General features: G+C 38.5%; 1 protein-coding gene across 3 annotated transcripts in view; it reads right to left on the bottom strand.

Annotated features, from left to right (window-relative positions):
* RCOR3 (REST corepressor 3) overlaps positions 1–12,068 on the bottom strand; it is a 31,597-nt gene extending 19,529 nt beyond the window's left edge. The window contains exons 1-3 of one of the 3 annotated variants that reach the window (XM_063303159.1): positions 11,758–12,068; positions 10,721–10,777; positions 2,562–2,639 (exon numbers count right to left, since the gene is read on the bottom strand). In XM_063303159.1, the coding sequence (XP_063159229.1) occupies positions 2,562–2,639; positions 10,721–10,777; positions 11,758–11,935 (313 nt within the window). In that variant the 5' untranslated portion in view covers positions 11,936–12,068. The remainder of the gene's footprint in view (positions 1–2,561; positions 2,640–10,720; positions 10,778–11,757) is intronic. The other 2 variants (XM_063303142.1, XM_063303149.1) reach the window with 2 other exon arrangements.
* Between the last annotated feature and the right edge of the window lie 5,587 nt (positions 12,069–17,655).

Genomic DNA, 17,655 nt, shown 5'->3' with positions numbered 1-17,655 from the left:
AGAATTATTTTTCTAATATATTTACAGCAGAAAAACATTTTAGGATCATGGATTCTGATTACAGTGACCATATTAGAAAGTTCCTTTCTGATTTATTTAAATAATGAAATCAGATTAATCCACTGAAATATATTTTGTGCTCATGTTAATTATAGGTTTTATCTATCTATCTTTATATCCTGCTTCAGCTGTATGTGTCTCTAAAAAGGGTAGAAGCTAAAAATATTCCATAGGAAGGGGAAAAAGCTGTTGATCAAAGCTGCAATCCTACATAATTATTCAAGTGCAATAAGAAATCCAACAATAAGCACAAAAAGGCCCACCTTGAAGTCATTCTATGAAAAGTCTAAAATCCAACTCATTAGTACACCAGAGCTTTCTAACACCTTTTCACAAGCTGTACTTTGAGTTTTCTTCCTTCTAGCATTCTTTTCTGCTTCAGTGATATATTATGTTCAAATATGAATGCAATACAAGGAGATGGTTTCCTTTTTGCACCTATAGGCTGTTGTTCTTTGTTAAAGAACAGCTTAGGTCTGTGTGAGGTTAAATAAGGTAGCAGCAAGGAAAGACAAAGAATCAGATGAAGAAAGCTGAAAGCACAAAACTAATGTGGAGAGATAAATGTGGCAGGCTCAGAATGTCTGCTAGAAAATAGAGAGCAAGCATATTTCATTTAGAAGGATAGACTTTATTTAAGCCCTGAAGTATGCAACATGAAAATTGATACATTTGTTTATCTGATGCCATTTACTAATACTGGCACAGCTGACTTTCTGAACTGAGATGCAGATATTTAAACTTAATAGCTATTACAGCATATTCAATAATGTAGGACACAACTAAAATGTGATTCAACTGTCATTTTTTCACCATTTTTTTTTAACATTCTGTTCTTAAAATCTAACTCTTAAGAGAATTAAACTCCACAGTCATACAATTATGAATCCTCCCTCTTTTGGTAACTGGAAAATATCACAGTGGTCCTGAACATGGATTCATGAATCCATAAGGGACTGTAAGTCCCTCGAAGAGAAGGACATATAGATACACTAGTTCCATCTTACTCCTATTTTAAATACCTTCCTCCTTCAAAAATCTGTCTGTCTAAAAAGTAATATATAAAGATATATATTAGAACACACACACACACACACACACAGAAAATAGAAGCTGCTTTTCTTTTCTACCAAATCAGTTATTCCTACAGAATGCCATATTATAAGATGCTGCAGTTTATTCTCAGGAAAGTCACACGGTTATGAAACTTCTCATTACTATATGTAAGTACAAGACACAAGAACTGCTTGAATTCTACTTGCCTACTCCTCTAGCGCTTTGATTTTCAACTAATATTACACTTGAGAAAAGTTAAAAATACACTGGTTTCTGAACTGAGGTACTAGGTGTAAGGAAATAATTGGCTATATATAGCGGCATGCAAGGACACCACAGTGGATACATAAGCCTTGACCAAAAGAATATTCTTCAGTTACCATGGCAGGGATAACTGCATAAAAGTTCTAAGTATCTAGATCATAACAGTATGCACACACATATTCATGGAGGACAAGTTTATAGATTTATTTATTCTGGAAGCTAATGAAGGCTGTACCCTTCCAGAGGACCCTTGGGGATTGATTGATTGCCACCTGGAACCAGATTGATTTGGTAATTATCTATTAGGATGTTTTATTTACTGCAGTTTATTTTGATCTTGATATTGCAGCAATTTTATTTTATTTTGTTCTAAGCCATCATTAGTTGATTACAATTCAACAGCATACCAATCAATCAATCAATCAATCAATCAAAGCCTAGTCTGAAACTCCAGATTCAGAAGCATCAGAATGCTGAGCCACATACACTTTTGGTTTGATGCTGCAGGATGTTCCACAACCACCGATTATTTTATTGCTTGTCACTATGCCTGATTTTCTGTCATAATGTAAGTCTGTCAATCTGGAAAGTGTATTCACATGAAATGCAGACATGTTCCTTCAATACTTTGCCAGATTGGACTATCTATCTATCTATCTATCTATCTATCTATCTATCTATCTATCTATCTATCTATCTATCTACCTACCTACCTACCTACCTACCTACCTATTTATAAATTAATTTATTGCTAGATGTCAATTACATCCTGAAAATTTAACTTATTAATCTCATCAAGGTTAAAACACAGAACTGTAACAGCACTCAAAGATGTACTTTTTAAAAAGTAAAGTATTTTAACATTTTAAAAACATCTAATGAGATTTTTTCAGCAATAGCATTACATGCACCAGTGATGCTCCACACATTATAAAGTTCCAAGTAGCATTTCCAAATAGAAATCAATACAATATCCACACAAAGGTAGTAACTGATTTTTTAATACTGGACTGATGATATATACATTAATAGCAAAAAAACTATGCTTTCATCACCCGCACATCAGTTTCACATTAATTTGCACAACAAAAAGTTTTATATGTTACATTTTATAACCTGTGACATAATCCTTGTACATATTAATCTCCAGGATTCTATTTAATGTAGTTTATAAAACTTACATTTGGCATCAGAAATACTATGATAAGGAGACCACACAAGCATTCCTCCATTGTCTTTATCTGTATATTTTGTAGCTCCTGGAAGACAAGTTAATATGTTCAGTACTTTAAAGAACATATAATTCAGATAATAAAAAATATTAAAAAGTATTAAGTCAAAGAATAATGCATAACCTCATAATCATAAAACATGATCTATGTTTTATTGATAATATGCAATTAGATAGAACTGTCCTGCACCTTACGTCTTGTAAGTAATGAAACAGAGAAACAATGGAAAACTTGTTCAAGTAGCACAGGCTGGAATTCACCCCAACTTCTGTTCAGGTCCAGTGAGACAAACACTGTGAGAACTTTGCTTTCAAAGGTAACCAACCTTGGTACAACTAAAATAATTTCATGTGCTGAGAATCTAGAATAATAGTTAGTTCTCATCACTATTAGGAGAAAGTCTTCTTAAGGTTAAGCTCTTAACATTGTGTCAGGGAAGGCACTGTTAATTACTATGCATGTGGAAGATAGCTATACTTCATTCTTGGCATGCCTCTCTCTATAAATATGACCTATCTTGCAAAATAATTAACAAGAGAGGATGCTGTAACAGAAAAACTTAAATCTGAAATACAAACTGCACATGTCACTCGTTTTCCTATGAGGAGTTGTGGAATATATTGCATTCTTTACACTAATAAGGAATTCCTTCTCAACCACTGTCACAGCAGGTAGCAGCATCTATGATCTTGAAAAGCCACGGAGCATCACACCTGGTTAGTACTTCCATAGGAGGCCACCAGAAAATCCCAGTGCTTGAGGCTAGATTGGAAGTCAGAAACATCCCAGAAAAAGGCAACAGCAAACCACTTCTTTACTGATATCAAGAAAACAACATTGAATTTGTGAAGTCACCAGGAGTCAAATGTAATTCAAAGGAGATTTTACTAATACACATCACTAAATGCTGTGAGGAATGTCCAACCAGATACCCTGAAAAAACTTAGCTTAAAGCAAAACTTGCCAAATCTAAGATTATTCAAATCCTCTTGAAGGACTGCTATTAGTTTTCTACATCATTAATAGAAATGCTGTGAAGTGTTGGAGCTGCAGATTACCACTATCTCCAACTTTATCCTATTATAAAGTGAAAGGGAAACTGCCTAAGTGGGGAATAAAGAGCTTAGGGCCACATTAATGGGGTGAGGGAATTTTTTGGTATATCACTCATATTATTCACTAAATAAATGTTCCCATATCAGGTAACTGTCAAAATGGGAGGCTGGACAAAGAAAATGATCCAACAGATGGGCATGTCCCTCTACTAAACAGTGTCATCTTGCAGGGCTGAGCAGGCATGTCTTTTCTGTTGCATCCCTGAGACTCAGAAGGCTCTGACCCCTTCTCTGGACCTCTCAGAAGGCTATGAGGTCCTGGCTTTTCCCCAAGGCATCAGGGCCAGGATTTTAGGGCAGCTAAACTTACATTTGTCTATTTTTGTGCAACTGTTATATAGTGCCTGTTTTTCTTTTTTGCTTCGGATTATTTTTAATTTTGGTTACAGGTAGTCCTCACTTAACGACCACAATTGAGACTAGAATTTCGGTTGCTAAGCAAAGCGGTCATTAAGTGAATCAGGCCCAATTTTACCTTTTTTGCAGCAGTTAAGCAAAACACTGCAGGTGTTAAGCGAACCATGTGGTCATTAAGTGAATCACACAGTTCCCCATTGATTTTGCTTGCCAGAAGCCAGCTGGGAAGGTCAAAAAATGGTGATCACGTGACCATGGGACGCTGCAATGGTCATAAATGCGAACTGATTGCCAAGTGCCCAAATCGTGATGACATGACTTCAAAGACACTGCAATGGTCGTAAGTGTGAGAACTGGTTGTAAGTCAGTTTTTTCAGCACTGTCATAAGTCTGAACCATCACTAAACAAATGGTTGTTAAGTGAGGACTACCTGTACACAGTTTTTATATTGTTTTTGTACTGATTGTTTGCTGGCCAGAGTTATGTACTTAAAATTGATGGCCGTATAAAACGTCTAAATAAATAATTTTTTTAAAAAGACAGAAGAAATTACAGCTGAGTTCCTGACACAGTAGTCACTTAGGGGAAACAGAGGGTAGGTCTGCACATTGTTTATCCAAGCTCATTATTATGCATTCAATTTGTCTGCCTGTTTCTCCTATATGCATGGTTAAAATGCTGTCTATAGTTCATTTTGCCTAGCTTAGCATGATACGTAAACATTGGACTGTTGCATCACTAAACTAGAAGCCTGATAATGAAGCCACAGAAAGTAAAACAACAACAACAATGACTTCACTCTCTAGTTAAATGAAAACAAATGAAGTCATGGTCCTGCACTCCTACATCATGCTAAACAAGGCCCAAAATACCACCGATAGCTTACTTGCCACACTCACTCAAGGAAAGAACCAGCAGTCGCTGCTTAATCATAAACCTATATAAGCATGATGTGGCAGAAGCTGAAAAAGTCTTCCAAGGCAGAGGGAGAAGAGAGAGGTGAGAAAGCAGCAAAAACAAAACTTAGCGTGCCTAAGATGGAATATGTAGTCAACAAGACATGGGTATTACAGTCACAAGCACCTAATCTAACAGGGATAGAAGGCAGACAGCAAGGTAAATCCAAGCATTTGTGATGCCAAAAAACCATGAGTATTATGTAATCAAAGATGAAATCTTCCATCCCAGGGTGCAGATATCATGGATCATGAGAACTGTGATAATCTTTCCTCGCTAGAACACACACATCTCTTTTTCATATGCTGCTGGATATGGAAGTAATCACACTTAGGGAAGATCAACTAAAATCAGGAGGATTTGTCATGACTAAGGCGTTGCTGATTCAAATGGGTCTACCTTTAATATGACTAACTCTGAATCCAACTTGCGGCAAAGAACATAGGAATGTTTTCTAAACTGGAGATAAAAATTCATAAGTACTAATGTCTTCAAACTGAGTTAAAATCTAGAACCACCATAACTACAGAAAACATAAAGGAAGTATTTATTAAAGCTGTACATTAAATTAAATTCTTTAAATCTGACATGTTATTAGCTGCTCAGTCATGAATTTGAGATGGGCAGCCATATAAATTGAAATAAATGAATAAATGTATTGTAATAACAAAATGTATTTGCATGTATAATAAATAAATGGTTGGTATACAATAGGAATCTCAGTATGACACAGAACGAACTGATCATTTCTGTGTGAAGGCATCTAAAAATTACCATGACTGGCAATTCAGTAAATAAAATTATCATATTGATCAATGAAGAAAACCAGGAGACAAAAGTAGATACTGTATTCTAGCTGAGGAATGCATATAATATGCTTGAAGATAGCTACTGAAAGAGAAGACATGGTAAAATATCCAGCTGGGTTCTGGGCAACTACTGCTAAATTATAGCCATAACAAAAACAGGGTAATAAATTTTATAAAAAAGTAAAAATAAAATTTTGTCTTAACAGAAGAAAAAGGTAATTATTCAATAATATTACCAAAGACTAACAACCATGCAGAATTATTGCACTTTTATTGTTGTATAAAATTTAAATTAGTATTAAAAAATTCAAGAATAACATTTTACATGATATTAAAAATATTGCATAGGACTAATATAGAAATATAACAATTCCAGAAATTTCAAAGCAGCAACATTTTTACTCACATTTGAGGAAAAATAGTTTGGAAGAACTCTTCAGTTGTAAAGTTACTTTGCAAAGTATATAAAATATTCTTAGTAAATAAAACTGAAAAATATAGTTGAATCATGCAATAATTATACATTTATTGATTGAATTTACTTTAAAATATTTTTAAAATTTTTGTTGCAAATAAAACTAGCAGCTCTAGGAATTTGGCATCCTTTACTGTTTAAGAAAAAAAGACACCAAATAGTTCCTGCTGAAAACAAGGAACTTAAACCCTATACTTAAAGAAAAATGTTATATATTATGGAGTTTGTGTTCTATTGCTATATAGGGTGCTACCTAATTTTTCTGAATCTAAAATACTATCAGCAGTTTGCCTTCTTCTGAACCTTTTAAAAACTTTTATGTCACACAAATCTAAAAACTTAAGTTTTGTCTGGATTAAGTGTCACTATCCTTTCATGGTAAATTTGTTAATCTGATGTATTTCCAACCATAGTCCAATTTCTTTTTGGATCCTAATTTGAAAAGCAACTGTTAGGAAACATTTTATAACCATTTTTTTTCATTTCTTCCATTATTTAAAGGGGAAAACAACACTAAGAAAGGTGTAGTAGTAGTAGCAGTAGCTTTTGCAAAGAGAAAAAATAATTTTCCACACATATTTTGGATTCTTTTCAGGACTCTCCTACCTTTAATCTGGCCCTAGCTCTCCTGTAAACTTTCTTAGTGAAGGCTTTTATAAGTCACCAAAGAAAACACTTCAATTTCCCTTTTTTATCAAATGACAGTTTAATCCTATAGTAGCAATATATATTTTACCACCCAGATCCTGGATTTTTTTTAATCACTGATAAATTTCTTTTTGCATTTTGCTTGTGTCCTCAGGTCAGATTTTGGGCTCTTTCTCATGACAAAGTTAAAGTGCAGGTAGTCCTTGCTTAACAACCACAATTGGGACCAGAATTTTGGTTGCTAAGTGAAGTGGTCATTAAGCAAATCTGACCCGATTTTATGATTTTTTTTGCAGCAGCCGTTAAGCAAACCATGTGGTGGTTAAGCAAATCACGTGGCTCCCCACTGATTTTGCTTGCCAGAAGCTGGCCAGGAAGGTCAAAAATGGCAATCGCGTGACCACGGGGCACTACAACGGTCATAAATGTGAACCGGTTGCCAAGTGCCCAAATCGTGATCACATGACTGTGGGGGATGTTGCAATGGTCATATTTGTGAGCACTGGTTGTAAGTTGGTTTTTCCAGCACTGTTGTAAGTCTGAACCATCACTAAACAAATGGTTGTTAAGCAAGGACTACCTGTGCTATCTACTTGTCCTGGCATAAAATTTGCTGCCTCCACTGGCAATACCTCACCTGGAACAGACACAATATCTGCAAACGGTGTTCTCATGACACCCCAGATCCTTTAAAATGGGGACTGGAAGATTTCCTAAGCTCTTTTTCCCTTCCCTCCCATTAAATGTCACCAGCTGGCATGAAAACATTCCTTAACATGGGATGGTGCTAGAGCTTGAGGAGGAAGCAAGACTGGTAAGTTTAGCCTTCTGTTGAGGTTTGCTGATTCTGCACGCACATTTTATATAGGTGCATTCAAAGGAAGCTTGACTATCAACTGATACTTTTAAAAGCTGATACTTTTCAACATGGCTTTAGTGCTCTTCCAGAAGAATGCTAAATACACATTCAAAAGCAGACCAAACAACAGTTGACAGGCACAGGGAAAGTTTCACTATAAAGCAGCAGAGAGAACTTTTCTCTTTCTTGCTCTCTCCCACATCAGGTTGCAGCCTTTCTGCTTTCATTGCTGATCAGCCGCTAGTTAGGTTCATCCAAGTCGTGAAGTTGGGCTCTCCCCCCTTCCAGGGATGCAGAGGAGAGCCCAGGTTCATTGAATCAGACTCTCCTTCTGCCCAGTGCAGGATAGCTCTGAAAGATCATACCCAAAAGCTGGAGAGAAAAGGAGCTTACCCATACCCCCAATAGATACCACACTGATAGGTGTCTTTTGATAGTACTACCAGAAGAATTGGGTTGATGAAACATATCAGATTGCACCCCACAGCAAAATTGCTACACCTTATTGCCTGCTTTAAGGAGAAAGCATTACTCTAACAGTGGAAAAGCTAACACCAATTTTAAGTGCCTCAGGTATGGGTTGACATGAAGGCAATGTCATGAGAACATGGGAGAAAAAGAGAGATTGCCAGAGTATGTTCATGCCATAGATAAGTGCAAGTGGGGAACATATCTTTAGGTAGCATTTCATCCAACACAAACAGGGTGATTTTTTAATATGAAAATGTTTAGATTTTGACATTTCAAATTCCCTACTGAACAGAAAAGATGAGCAACAGAATAGTCCGACTTATACGTTTCTACTAGACACTTCTAGGGAAAGTAGATGGGGTCAAGGTAAATTTTAAATAGTAAGGAGGAATCAATTAAGGAAAGAGACTAGGTAAAATCTATGAAAACCAAATCCGTGAGTCTAACCTAGTAAGAAAGGGATAAGGAGGAAGGAGTATTAGGTATGTTCGCCACCTTGAGTTATTTATAAAAATAATAAAGGCGGGATAAAAATTAAATGAATGAATGAATGAATGAATGAATGGACTGCTCTGGAGAGAAAGTAAATTTAGGAAGAGAGAGTCCACGAGGGATCAAGACAATTCTTATGGCTTGGTACATTACAGGCACCAAATATTAACAGCAATCCATCTTTAAGATGTTCTCTAAATCTTTAATAGCACTGCTCAAGAAGCACTGTGGTATGGTAGGCAGCTCAAAATGGTAATCTTAGCAGTGGGTTTTTGAAAGATTGAGAAAAAATTTGGATGTGACAATATAAACCACCCTTTATACTACATTTCACATAAATGCTCGAGATGGTAAATTCAGCACACAGTATTCTCTCATCTGTTTTGAAATGAAAGACCCTATGATAATCCTGAAAGTTAAGCTGTTGAAGAGAAAAGCTATTAGGTTATTGTCATCTGCTGCTATTTCCTTATAAATACCCAGCTCTTTGAAATTATTAATCCTTTGACTCAAGAGCTTTTATGGCATAAAGAATCAAAGTTAGGTGATTATGAGAGGGTGCTTCACACCATTAGCAACCTATCTGATGAACTGTATACATAGATTACACTTCTCCTGTAGTTGTATCACTGATTGAGACCAAATGGAAGAATTGTAAACAAATCTGAGAGCCCCAAATTATCCACAACCATAGTAAATACTGGGGACTCTATCATCATAGAGGAACAACAGCAACTGTGAAGTGGCAAATAGGTAGCAGAACAGGCATGATTTTTGTTAAATGTCTTTTAATATCTAAATGGCATATCTCTCAAAGAAACTTCTGAGTGCAAACAGTCAGAAACACAACAAACTGAGAAGAGGCAATATTTCAACTGCAAATTCTTTTACTAGTACTGTTTAGGGTACTGTTTAATTTATATTTAATATGAAAAAGAACAAGGCACTTTCTTATCGAGAAGCCGGCCACAAATCCTGTCAACCACTCACAATATTTTAAAATATGATGAATCAACACAAAAGCCAACAGTATATATGACATGTGCAACAAAACTAGATCAGAAGCTTTTTATTGTTGAGTCTAGTTTTCTAGATATAAAATTAAATGTTTATTATCTACAAGATTTTAATAACAATAATGAAACATTTCTGAAAAGAGAAACAGTTTGCTTCTTCCTTAAAATAAAGGTTTAGGATCACCATAGAGTGAAGTAGCAGTTTCAAGAGAAGGGCACCATTATGGAAGCAGTAACCAACTGACAGAGAGAGTACAGGTCTCTCTGCTAGGAAGCAGAAGAGTCAATAGTGCTTCCTTGTAGATATAGCTAGAAATCAGACTATGTTTGGATAATGTTGATGTCCTGCTGATACATGCAAATTAAGACTGAGACAACTCAGAATCAAGAAGTGCAAGTTTGTCTATTCCTTCATCACATGGTGAACAGAAGTATTACCTATTATACTCTAAACTTCATTGCTCCCCACTTTCAAATACATTGGAAAATCAAGGAAGCATGGTTTTTCAGTATTCTCGGAATAAAATACTATTTTCAAACTATTGTAGATGCAAGACAGGTAAGTTTTTGAAAATTTATAATCCCTCATTTCTTACTTAGAAGGCAGGAGCCACCTTCTTCTCCATACACAAGGCCTGCTTATTTCAACTTGCATACAGCAAAAGCCAGCTCTGCAAACCTTCAGTGACCACGAACAAGCTGCACAAAGCCTTGGGGGAGGGGTGCCAAAGAAAATCTTACACCTTTAACCTTCACAAAAGCAACTCTCCTCCTTTCACTCTCACATAATATTCAACAGAATGCACATTCAGTTACATTCTCATTATAATCAACACATGCAATAAACTCCCGTTTTTGAAAAGAGCATATAGATATCATATAGATTTTAAATATATATATATATTTACCAGGATCAAAGTCAGGGATGCGAGCTTGATAGTCTGCTCCGACCCTCATTCCTACATCTGCAATGGAAGAAAAAATAAATGCATCTCTTAGAGGGGCGGAGGGGAAAGGACGCCTTTCTCTTCAATGATTGAAGTATAATCATTACAAATTAAAATGTGGAGATTGTGATCTAGAAGCATCACAGACAATGCAATAGAAAATTACCAATACCAACAAGCCTTGCTGTTTTGATAGCCTCAAACCCTTAGAACAAGTAGGAAGGGAAAGAGAGAGAGAGAGAGAAGGAAAAAAGAGATTACTCCCCCCACCTCATATACACCGGAAAAAGAAATGCCTACTTCCCTTTAACATTCCAGGTAGGCATTAATTTCCAGAAAGGCAACAATTATGTTAAATTTATAAAGAAACAGAAACAGTCCCTTTACTTTATTGTACTGATACAGCACAATGTTGCGTGGGTGTATGCATCGAGTGCATTCCTAGCAGGGAAAAACAGGACAGACAGAGCTGCACGTAGCTAGACCTGCGTGCACCACTCTTCATGGCAATCCTTTCATAGGCGAGACACCCACAACGTACTCGTTTGCAAGGTTATACGCCACTTAACGTGTACAGTTGTACACACACCTAAAATGCCATGCAGTACCGCGCCTGAGCTGCGGTTGCATTACACGTGTGCCCATTGTGAAAATGCACACCCACTCTCCACGGGATAGAGGGATGATGGACAGACGGACAAGCAGGCACACATAACGTGCGCGCGCCCGAGGGAAACCGAGAACGCGCGCGCGTACATGTACGCACGCGCGCCCCCACACTCACGTTATCAGCTCCCTGTAGACCCTGTCGCGCGCGCACCTTCCACACTCTTTTGCACGAGCGCGCGCACGCGCTCGCACATACACCCCAACACAGACAGAGAGACCTATAGAGGCTCGGTGCAGTCGCCGCCAGCCAGCCAGTGCACAGGGGCGACGCGACTAGGCCCAACTCTACCCGGTCGTAGAAAAATTGTGGGGGAAGATAAAGCCCGCACCGTGCTCGTCGCCGCTGTCACCGCCGCCGCCGCCGCCGCCGCCGCCGCTTTCCGGCTCGAAAAAGTGCCCGTTGGAACCGGGGCTGCTGCCGCCACCGCCGTTCTTGGTGCCGTTGGGGGCCGCCCTATTCTTGGCACCCCCGAGGAGCTCGGCTCCCTTCTCCATCATGCCCGGCATGACGGCTACCCAAGCGAGGGGCGGCCGGCGGTGGCAGCGGCTGCCGAAGGGGGGGAAAGTTAATATGGAGCCGCCATGTTGATGCCCCTTTCGCCCGCCCCCCCGCGGCTCAGGCCGCCGCGGCGCCGGCGCCTCCTTCCTTCTCCCCCCCTTTGCTCGCCTCCTCCGCCCACGGGTCGGGGATCCCTCCGCGGCAGCCCAGCCGGATCTAGCCTCGCACGTTGGGAACGTTCGGCGGCGGCGGTGGCGCTCTGCTGATCGTCTTCTGCCGCGGAACTGGCGGGGCCGGTCCCGCCGCCGCTGTCAGAGCGCCGCTCCACGGGGGCTCTTGCGGCTCCTCGGTGACGAAGCGCCGAGGCTGCTTTCCTTCAGCCCGGCGGGACCCCTCGCGCGAACCTGCTCGTGCGCATGTTGGCCTCGCCCGTACCGGAGGATATGCTCCCGTGTTAAATAGAGCTTGCACCGCCGCTTCGTACGTGCCTTTGGCGTATGAGGATTGATGTTCTCTGGCCGCTTTCATTCCGGCGCTTCTCTCATTGCTTGAAAATGTCACCTTATAGTTTTATACTTCACTGTTTTAACGGATTAGGTGTGAACTTCATCGTGATTGGGGTTATTGGCACGATGAAAGGGGAAGATGAGGATGAAACCTTCCTTTCAGGTTCCAAGGGATAGTGAAAAGAGTGGGGGCGTTAACGTTTGGGGTGGGGAGATCCTCTGTATGGGGTGAAATGGTAATTGTTAGAGCCAGCCAGTCATAAAAATACTCTGGAGTTTTTGAAGTTACGCTTAAGCAAGTGTCCTGAGTACTGTTATTTCAACTGCTGGATGTGAATCAAGTAGGAGGGGGTCCAACTGCTGTTCAGGGTAGGAATTCAAAGCATCCCAGGCAGATGCTGCCTAGCCTCTGCTAGAACCCAGCCCCAAACAGGGAACCCATCACTTTTCTTGGTAAGTGGTTCCACTGCCAAACTGCTCTTGCTACCGTATTAGGAAAGGGTTTTACTCCTAACATTCAATCTGCCTTCTTATAATTTATGCCCATTTTTCTGCATCTGCCACTCTGGGACCATTGAGAACAGGTCTTGGTGTTTTGCCTACCAGTTGACAACTCCTGGCTGACCTTGTTTAGGCTTCAAAGTTAAGCAGAATTGGGCCTACATATTACCTGCCTGGGAGATCTGGGTGACTGTGGCAACAGCAGTGATGTGCAAGCGGGGGTGAATGCGGCCTGGCTGCACTGGCAAGAACTCACTGGTGTGCTTTGTGGCAAACAAACAACCCGTCTCAAATCTAAGATCTATAAGAGGATTGTTCTCCCTGTGGCACTGAATGGAACCAAGTGTTGGGCAGCAACATAGAGAGCTGCCTCCATGTTATGGAAATGCGTACGCTCTGTTGGATATCGGGCATCTCCCTGCTTGATCATGTCACAAATGATGCCATCTGACAACAACAAGGCATGTCATTAATTACAGAGAAGATGAGAGAAAGCCGGCTTCATTGCTATGGACATGTCCTTAGAGCGGAACCTTTCACTGTTGCCAAAATAGTTTACCATCTTAAAATCGATGGCTGGTGGCCACATGGGCGACCAAAACAGAGATGGCAAGACACCATCAATAAGGACATGCAAATTGAAGGTCTGCGCCCTGAGGATGCGGATGATTGGGCAAAGTGGTGTTTCAGGATTGGAAAAGCATACCCCGCAATAGCAGGAAAATGCTAGGAAGAAGAAGAAGGGAGGAGGAGGAGGAGGAGAAGAAGAAGAGGAGGAAGATGATTACCTGCCTGCATTCCCCAGAAAGCCATAGGAAGTTTTTCCTGGGGTTTAGAACGGCCATTAAAGCCTGGCTTTTCCAGCAGGCCTTGGGAATGGTTGTGTCATGAAATGTTCCCTTTTGTGGTGTGACTTTCTGATGTGTTAACTGTACTTGTTTATTGTCAGTGGTGTGAAATTCTGAGTTGGTTATTATTAATTTAAACTTTATGTATAATTTGTAACCTTATTTTACACAATAGGGTATGTAAGCTGCTCGGAGTTGGTGATGATTGGAGCAGCATACAAGCCCAATAAATAAATACTGTTGCAAAGAAAACTTCAGGGTTCTGGCAGTTTAATCAGTATGAGTCAAACTAATTTGAAAGTAGCCTTTCTTTTTTCTAACCTTGGGATTTTCTTTGTGATACCCCTTCAGCTATTGTATCTCCCCTTCGGCTATTGTATCTTAAGGTTAAAAATGCGTAGGTTGCGATCATTTTTATATAATGGAGAGAGTACATAAATACAATAAAGCTCATGCATGAACTTTGTTTTGTTTTGTTTATAACTTTTAATGTATCTATTGACTGTTTTTAGCTTTGTTGTACACCACCAAGAATCAGTTGTTTGTGAGATGGGCAGCTATATAAATTGGTTTAATAAATAAACAAACTAATGGGACCATCCATGGTTTTTAATCTGAACATTTTGGGAAATATTGTTTTAAGAGGAAATGTAGCTTTCAGTCAGTTTGAACCATGCAGCTCTTTGGAAATAAACCAAGAGATCATTATATTAGAGAGAAAGAGTCCTTCACAGAGGTAGGACGGGTGAGATAAATGATGAAGTGCATTGTAATCATAGATTATTAACTAGAAGTATATTGAGAAGGCTACTGTCCTGATAAGCAAGCAAGAGTCATATATAATACATATTTTAGGCCATTTATAAAATAAGAATAAAGATACAATTTAGGAACTAAAATAGAGCACAATACAAACTTTCAATTAGCGTTACACAGAATTTCTTTTAAAAAATCAAATTTCAAGTGTGTGTAAAGAAGCAGAGCAACTCAGTATGATAAGGTTTGAATTTGTTCTAAGTGGACAGGAGTGTTCTTGTGATATAGTGCTCTATAGGTGCATTCACTTAATGTTCAGATCATCTTGTGCTGTACTAACTTGTACCTTGGGCAAAGCAGAGCATCTTATCCAAAAACGTTTGAGGGAAAACAACTTCCCAGTTTTCATCCTCATGAATAAATGTGTTTGCAACTGAACAGGGGAATGTAGACTGTAGTTTTTAAATATTTAAACTGAATTACTTCTAAAGCAGTTATACCTTTATAGAAGTCGAATTATCATCATATAGCAAGAAGCTTAACAGCTTTGAATAATTTGACTGCATCTATTATCCACAAATATATGTCTTCCAGTTTTAAGTCTTCCAATAGTTTAAGCAAGATTTAATTAAGAATATGTCACTGTAATCTGATCTAACCTTTCCAAGAACAGATGCAATTGCACACAACTCAGTTGTGCAAATGTTTGGGCAGTAGGAAAAGTTTGGCATCCTAATTTCAGAGCTGAATTCAGGGTATGAATGATGCAATATCTAAACAGTGAACCCAAGTTTATATTAAACTTCACTTTGATTTCTTTCATTTATTCCATTAACAATATTAATCACTAATCTGTAGCCTTCCTGAAGAGATATCTCAGCATATTACTGACACTGTATGCCGTAATCCTGGCTAGCCTGGCTGCCTGTTTCATGTAAGTATTATATTAAAGTGGAAGTCAAGGACACCTAGATCAAAGGCCAGTTTGTCAGTGAGAGTTCCACAGTATCACCTACATCCACTGCCAGGAATAGAATCACCGTACCATATTTGCAAGCACCTTCAAAGGCTGTAGTAACTAGATCCATATTCTGGAGGTGCCCTTACCAGAGCTCCACAAACACTGAATCCAGATGGTCCAGGGATGTCCTCTCAAAGGTCACATTTCTTAGTCCAGCTCAGGTTGAGACCCTAGCTCTGCCAGATCTGCTGCAAAAATTGATAACAATTGGCCAGCAGCAAAAAAAAAAAAAAAGTTTTCTGTATCTCTTTGGTAACGTCTAGTGGTAATCTGGATTTTTGCAACCCAGAAACCCTAATAAAAGCAAGACGGCTTAGGATCCAGAGGCAGAAGGATGAGAGGTATGGGAGTGCTTGGTTTGGAAACCAAGTCTCTAAAATAATTTATCTATAGAGGAGCAAATTTTTATACCTAAGAACCTCATCTGATTGTTACTTCTTTTTTATTACTTTTTAAATACAAGACTTTATTAAAGTTTCAAAGTACAGATAAAATACAAAATATAAAAGAAATTGAGGAAAGAACTAAAAGGAAAAAGACAAACTAAAAAGTGCAGAAGTCGATAGAAATACAAAAAGAATGACTTCCGACCTTCTCCAGCACAGATACATAATATATTAATCTCTTACTGTAATTCAAACCATAAACATTATTTCTGTAAGTTATAACAAACCCAATCACCAAAGCCCAAAATCAAAACTTCATTTTTTTCAGATACAAGCAAAAAGTCCAAAAGCGGTTTCCATGTAGAAACAAATCCAGCCAAATTATTTTCTCTCATCAATGCTGTCAGTTTCATCATCTCTGCCAGTTCCATTAATTGCATTATCCATTCTCCCACTGTGGGAATTAACTGATTGGTTACTTCTTGATGAACAGCTGCTGGTTTCGGATAAAGAATCTGAAGGCACAGGCATAAAAACTTTCAGTTGGACCAGAACAGCGTGGGAACAATAATTGTGTTTGTATATTGTGTCAAGCCCTGGTTTATTAAGTAATGCATAATTGGATCTGATTTTACTAACCATAAAGCATGGTTTACCAAATACAATGGCTGTATTTACTGAACATGTTAAATCAAAACTAAACTTCTTTATGATTTATGTGTACCCATTCAATGACTGTATCTTGTGATCCTGCTGTTGTATCCTGCTTGTCCCAAACCTCTTTCTGGTTACTTACTACACTCCTCTGCCTGCCTGATAATTTCTGCCTGATCATTGAGCTTACCTTGTTTCTGATTCTGGAATGCCTCTTGTTATGGCTTCTACAATGACCAGCTACAACGTTAATCTAATTTGTCTCTATGTCTTTGTTTGCTGGCTTGAGCAAGGCTTAGAACGGGGCAGTCAGCAGAACAAACACTAGCACAAACACTTCTCCAATAACTTCTCCATTATTGCAGCCAAAGCTGTTTGAATCCCATAAGCAGTTTGGAAGATGAATTGAAATGAGTCTTGATTATCTACTTCTTCCAGGGACAGCTGAAGATAAAATGCTACCACATACTCAAGATCCTAGCCTAGGAATGGAAGATTAAAAACAGTCCAGAAACATTACTACAGTGAGGTTCAGATAGCCTTTTTTGTTCAAAACAGTAGTGTTTATCATCATTCTTCAAAACAGCAGCCAAATTTTCATGTAAAGAAGGATAAAAATCTGGAAAGTGGTCCATATTCATATTTACAATTTACCTGTAGTTAAGTGCTGAACGCAATCCAATTAAACAGCATTTTTAAAAAAATCTTACCAGTCAACTGGTAGCTAGTATAGGAATTTTAGATATGTTTATGTTTTCTTCAATAGGCCTTGACAACTTAAGTCTACACTCAAACATATGCATATACATGCACATAAACATCAATTAGCATTATTTAGTGTAACTACACCTATCAGTATATATAATGTTAAAAAGTGGTTGGTTAGTCTATAGATCAGTTTGGTGGAAACAGAAGAAAAAAAACACTAGGGTTGGAAGGCAGATTAGGAAAAAAACTAGGACCATTTTTAATTGACTAAGTGTGTCAATTAAAAATAATTAGGATCAGAGAATAAATATACGAACTGCCATCATGTTGCTGTAAATTGATGGCATG

Source organism: Candoia aspera, chromosome 1 (assembly GCF_035149785.1).
Source record: "Candoia aspera isolate rCanAsp1 chromosome 1, rCanAsp1.hap2, whole genome shotgun sequence".
In the NCBI taxonomy this organism is placed as follows: Eukaryota; Metazoa; Chordata; class Lepidosauria; order Squamata; family Boidae; genus Candoia; species Candoia aspera.
This window is presented reverse-complemented; position numbering and strand designations above follow the sequence as displayed.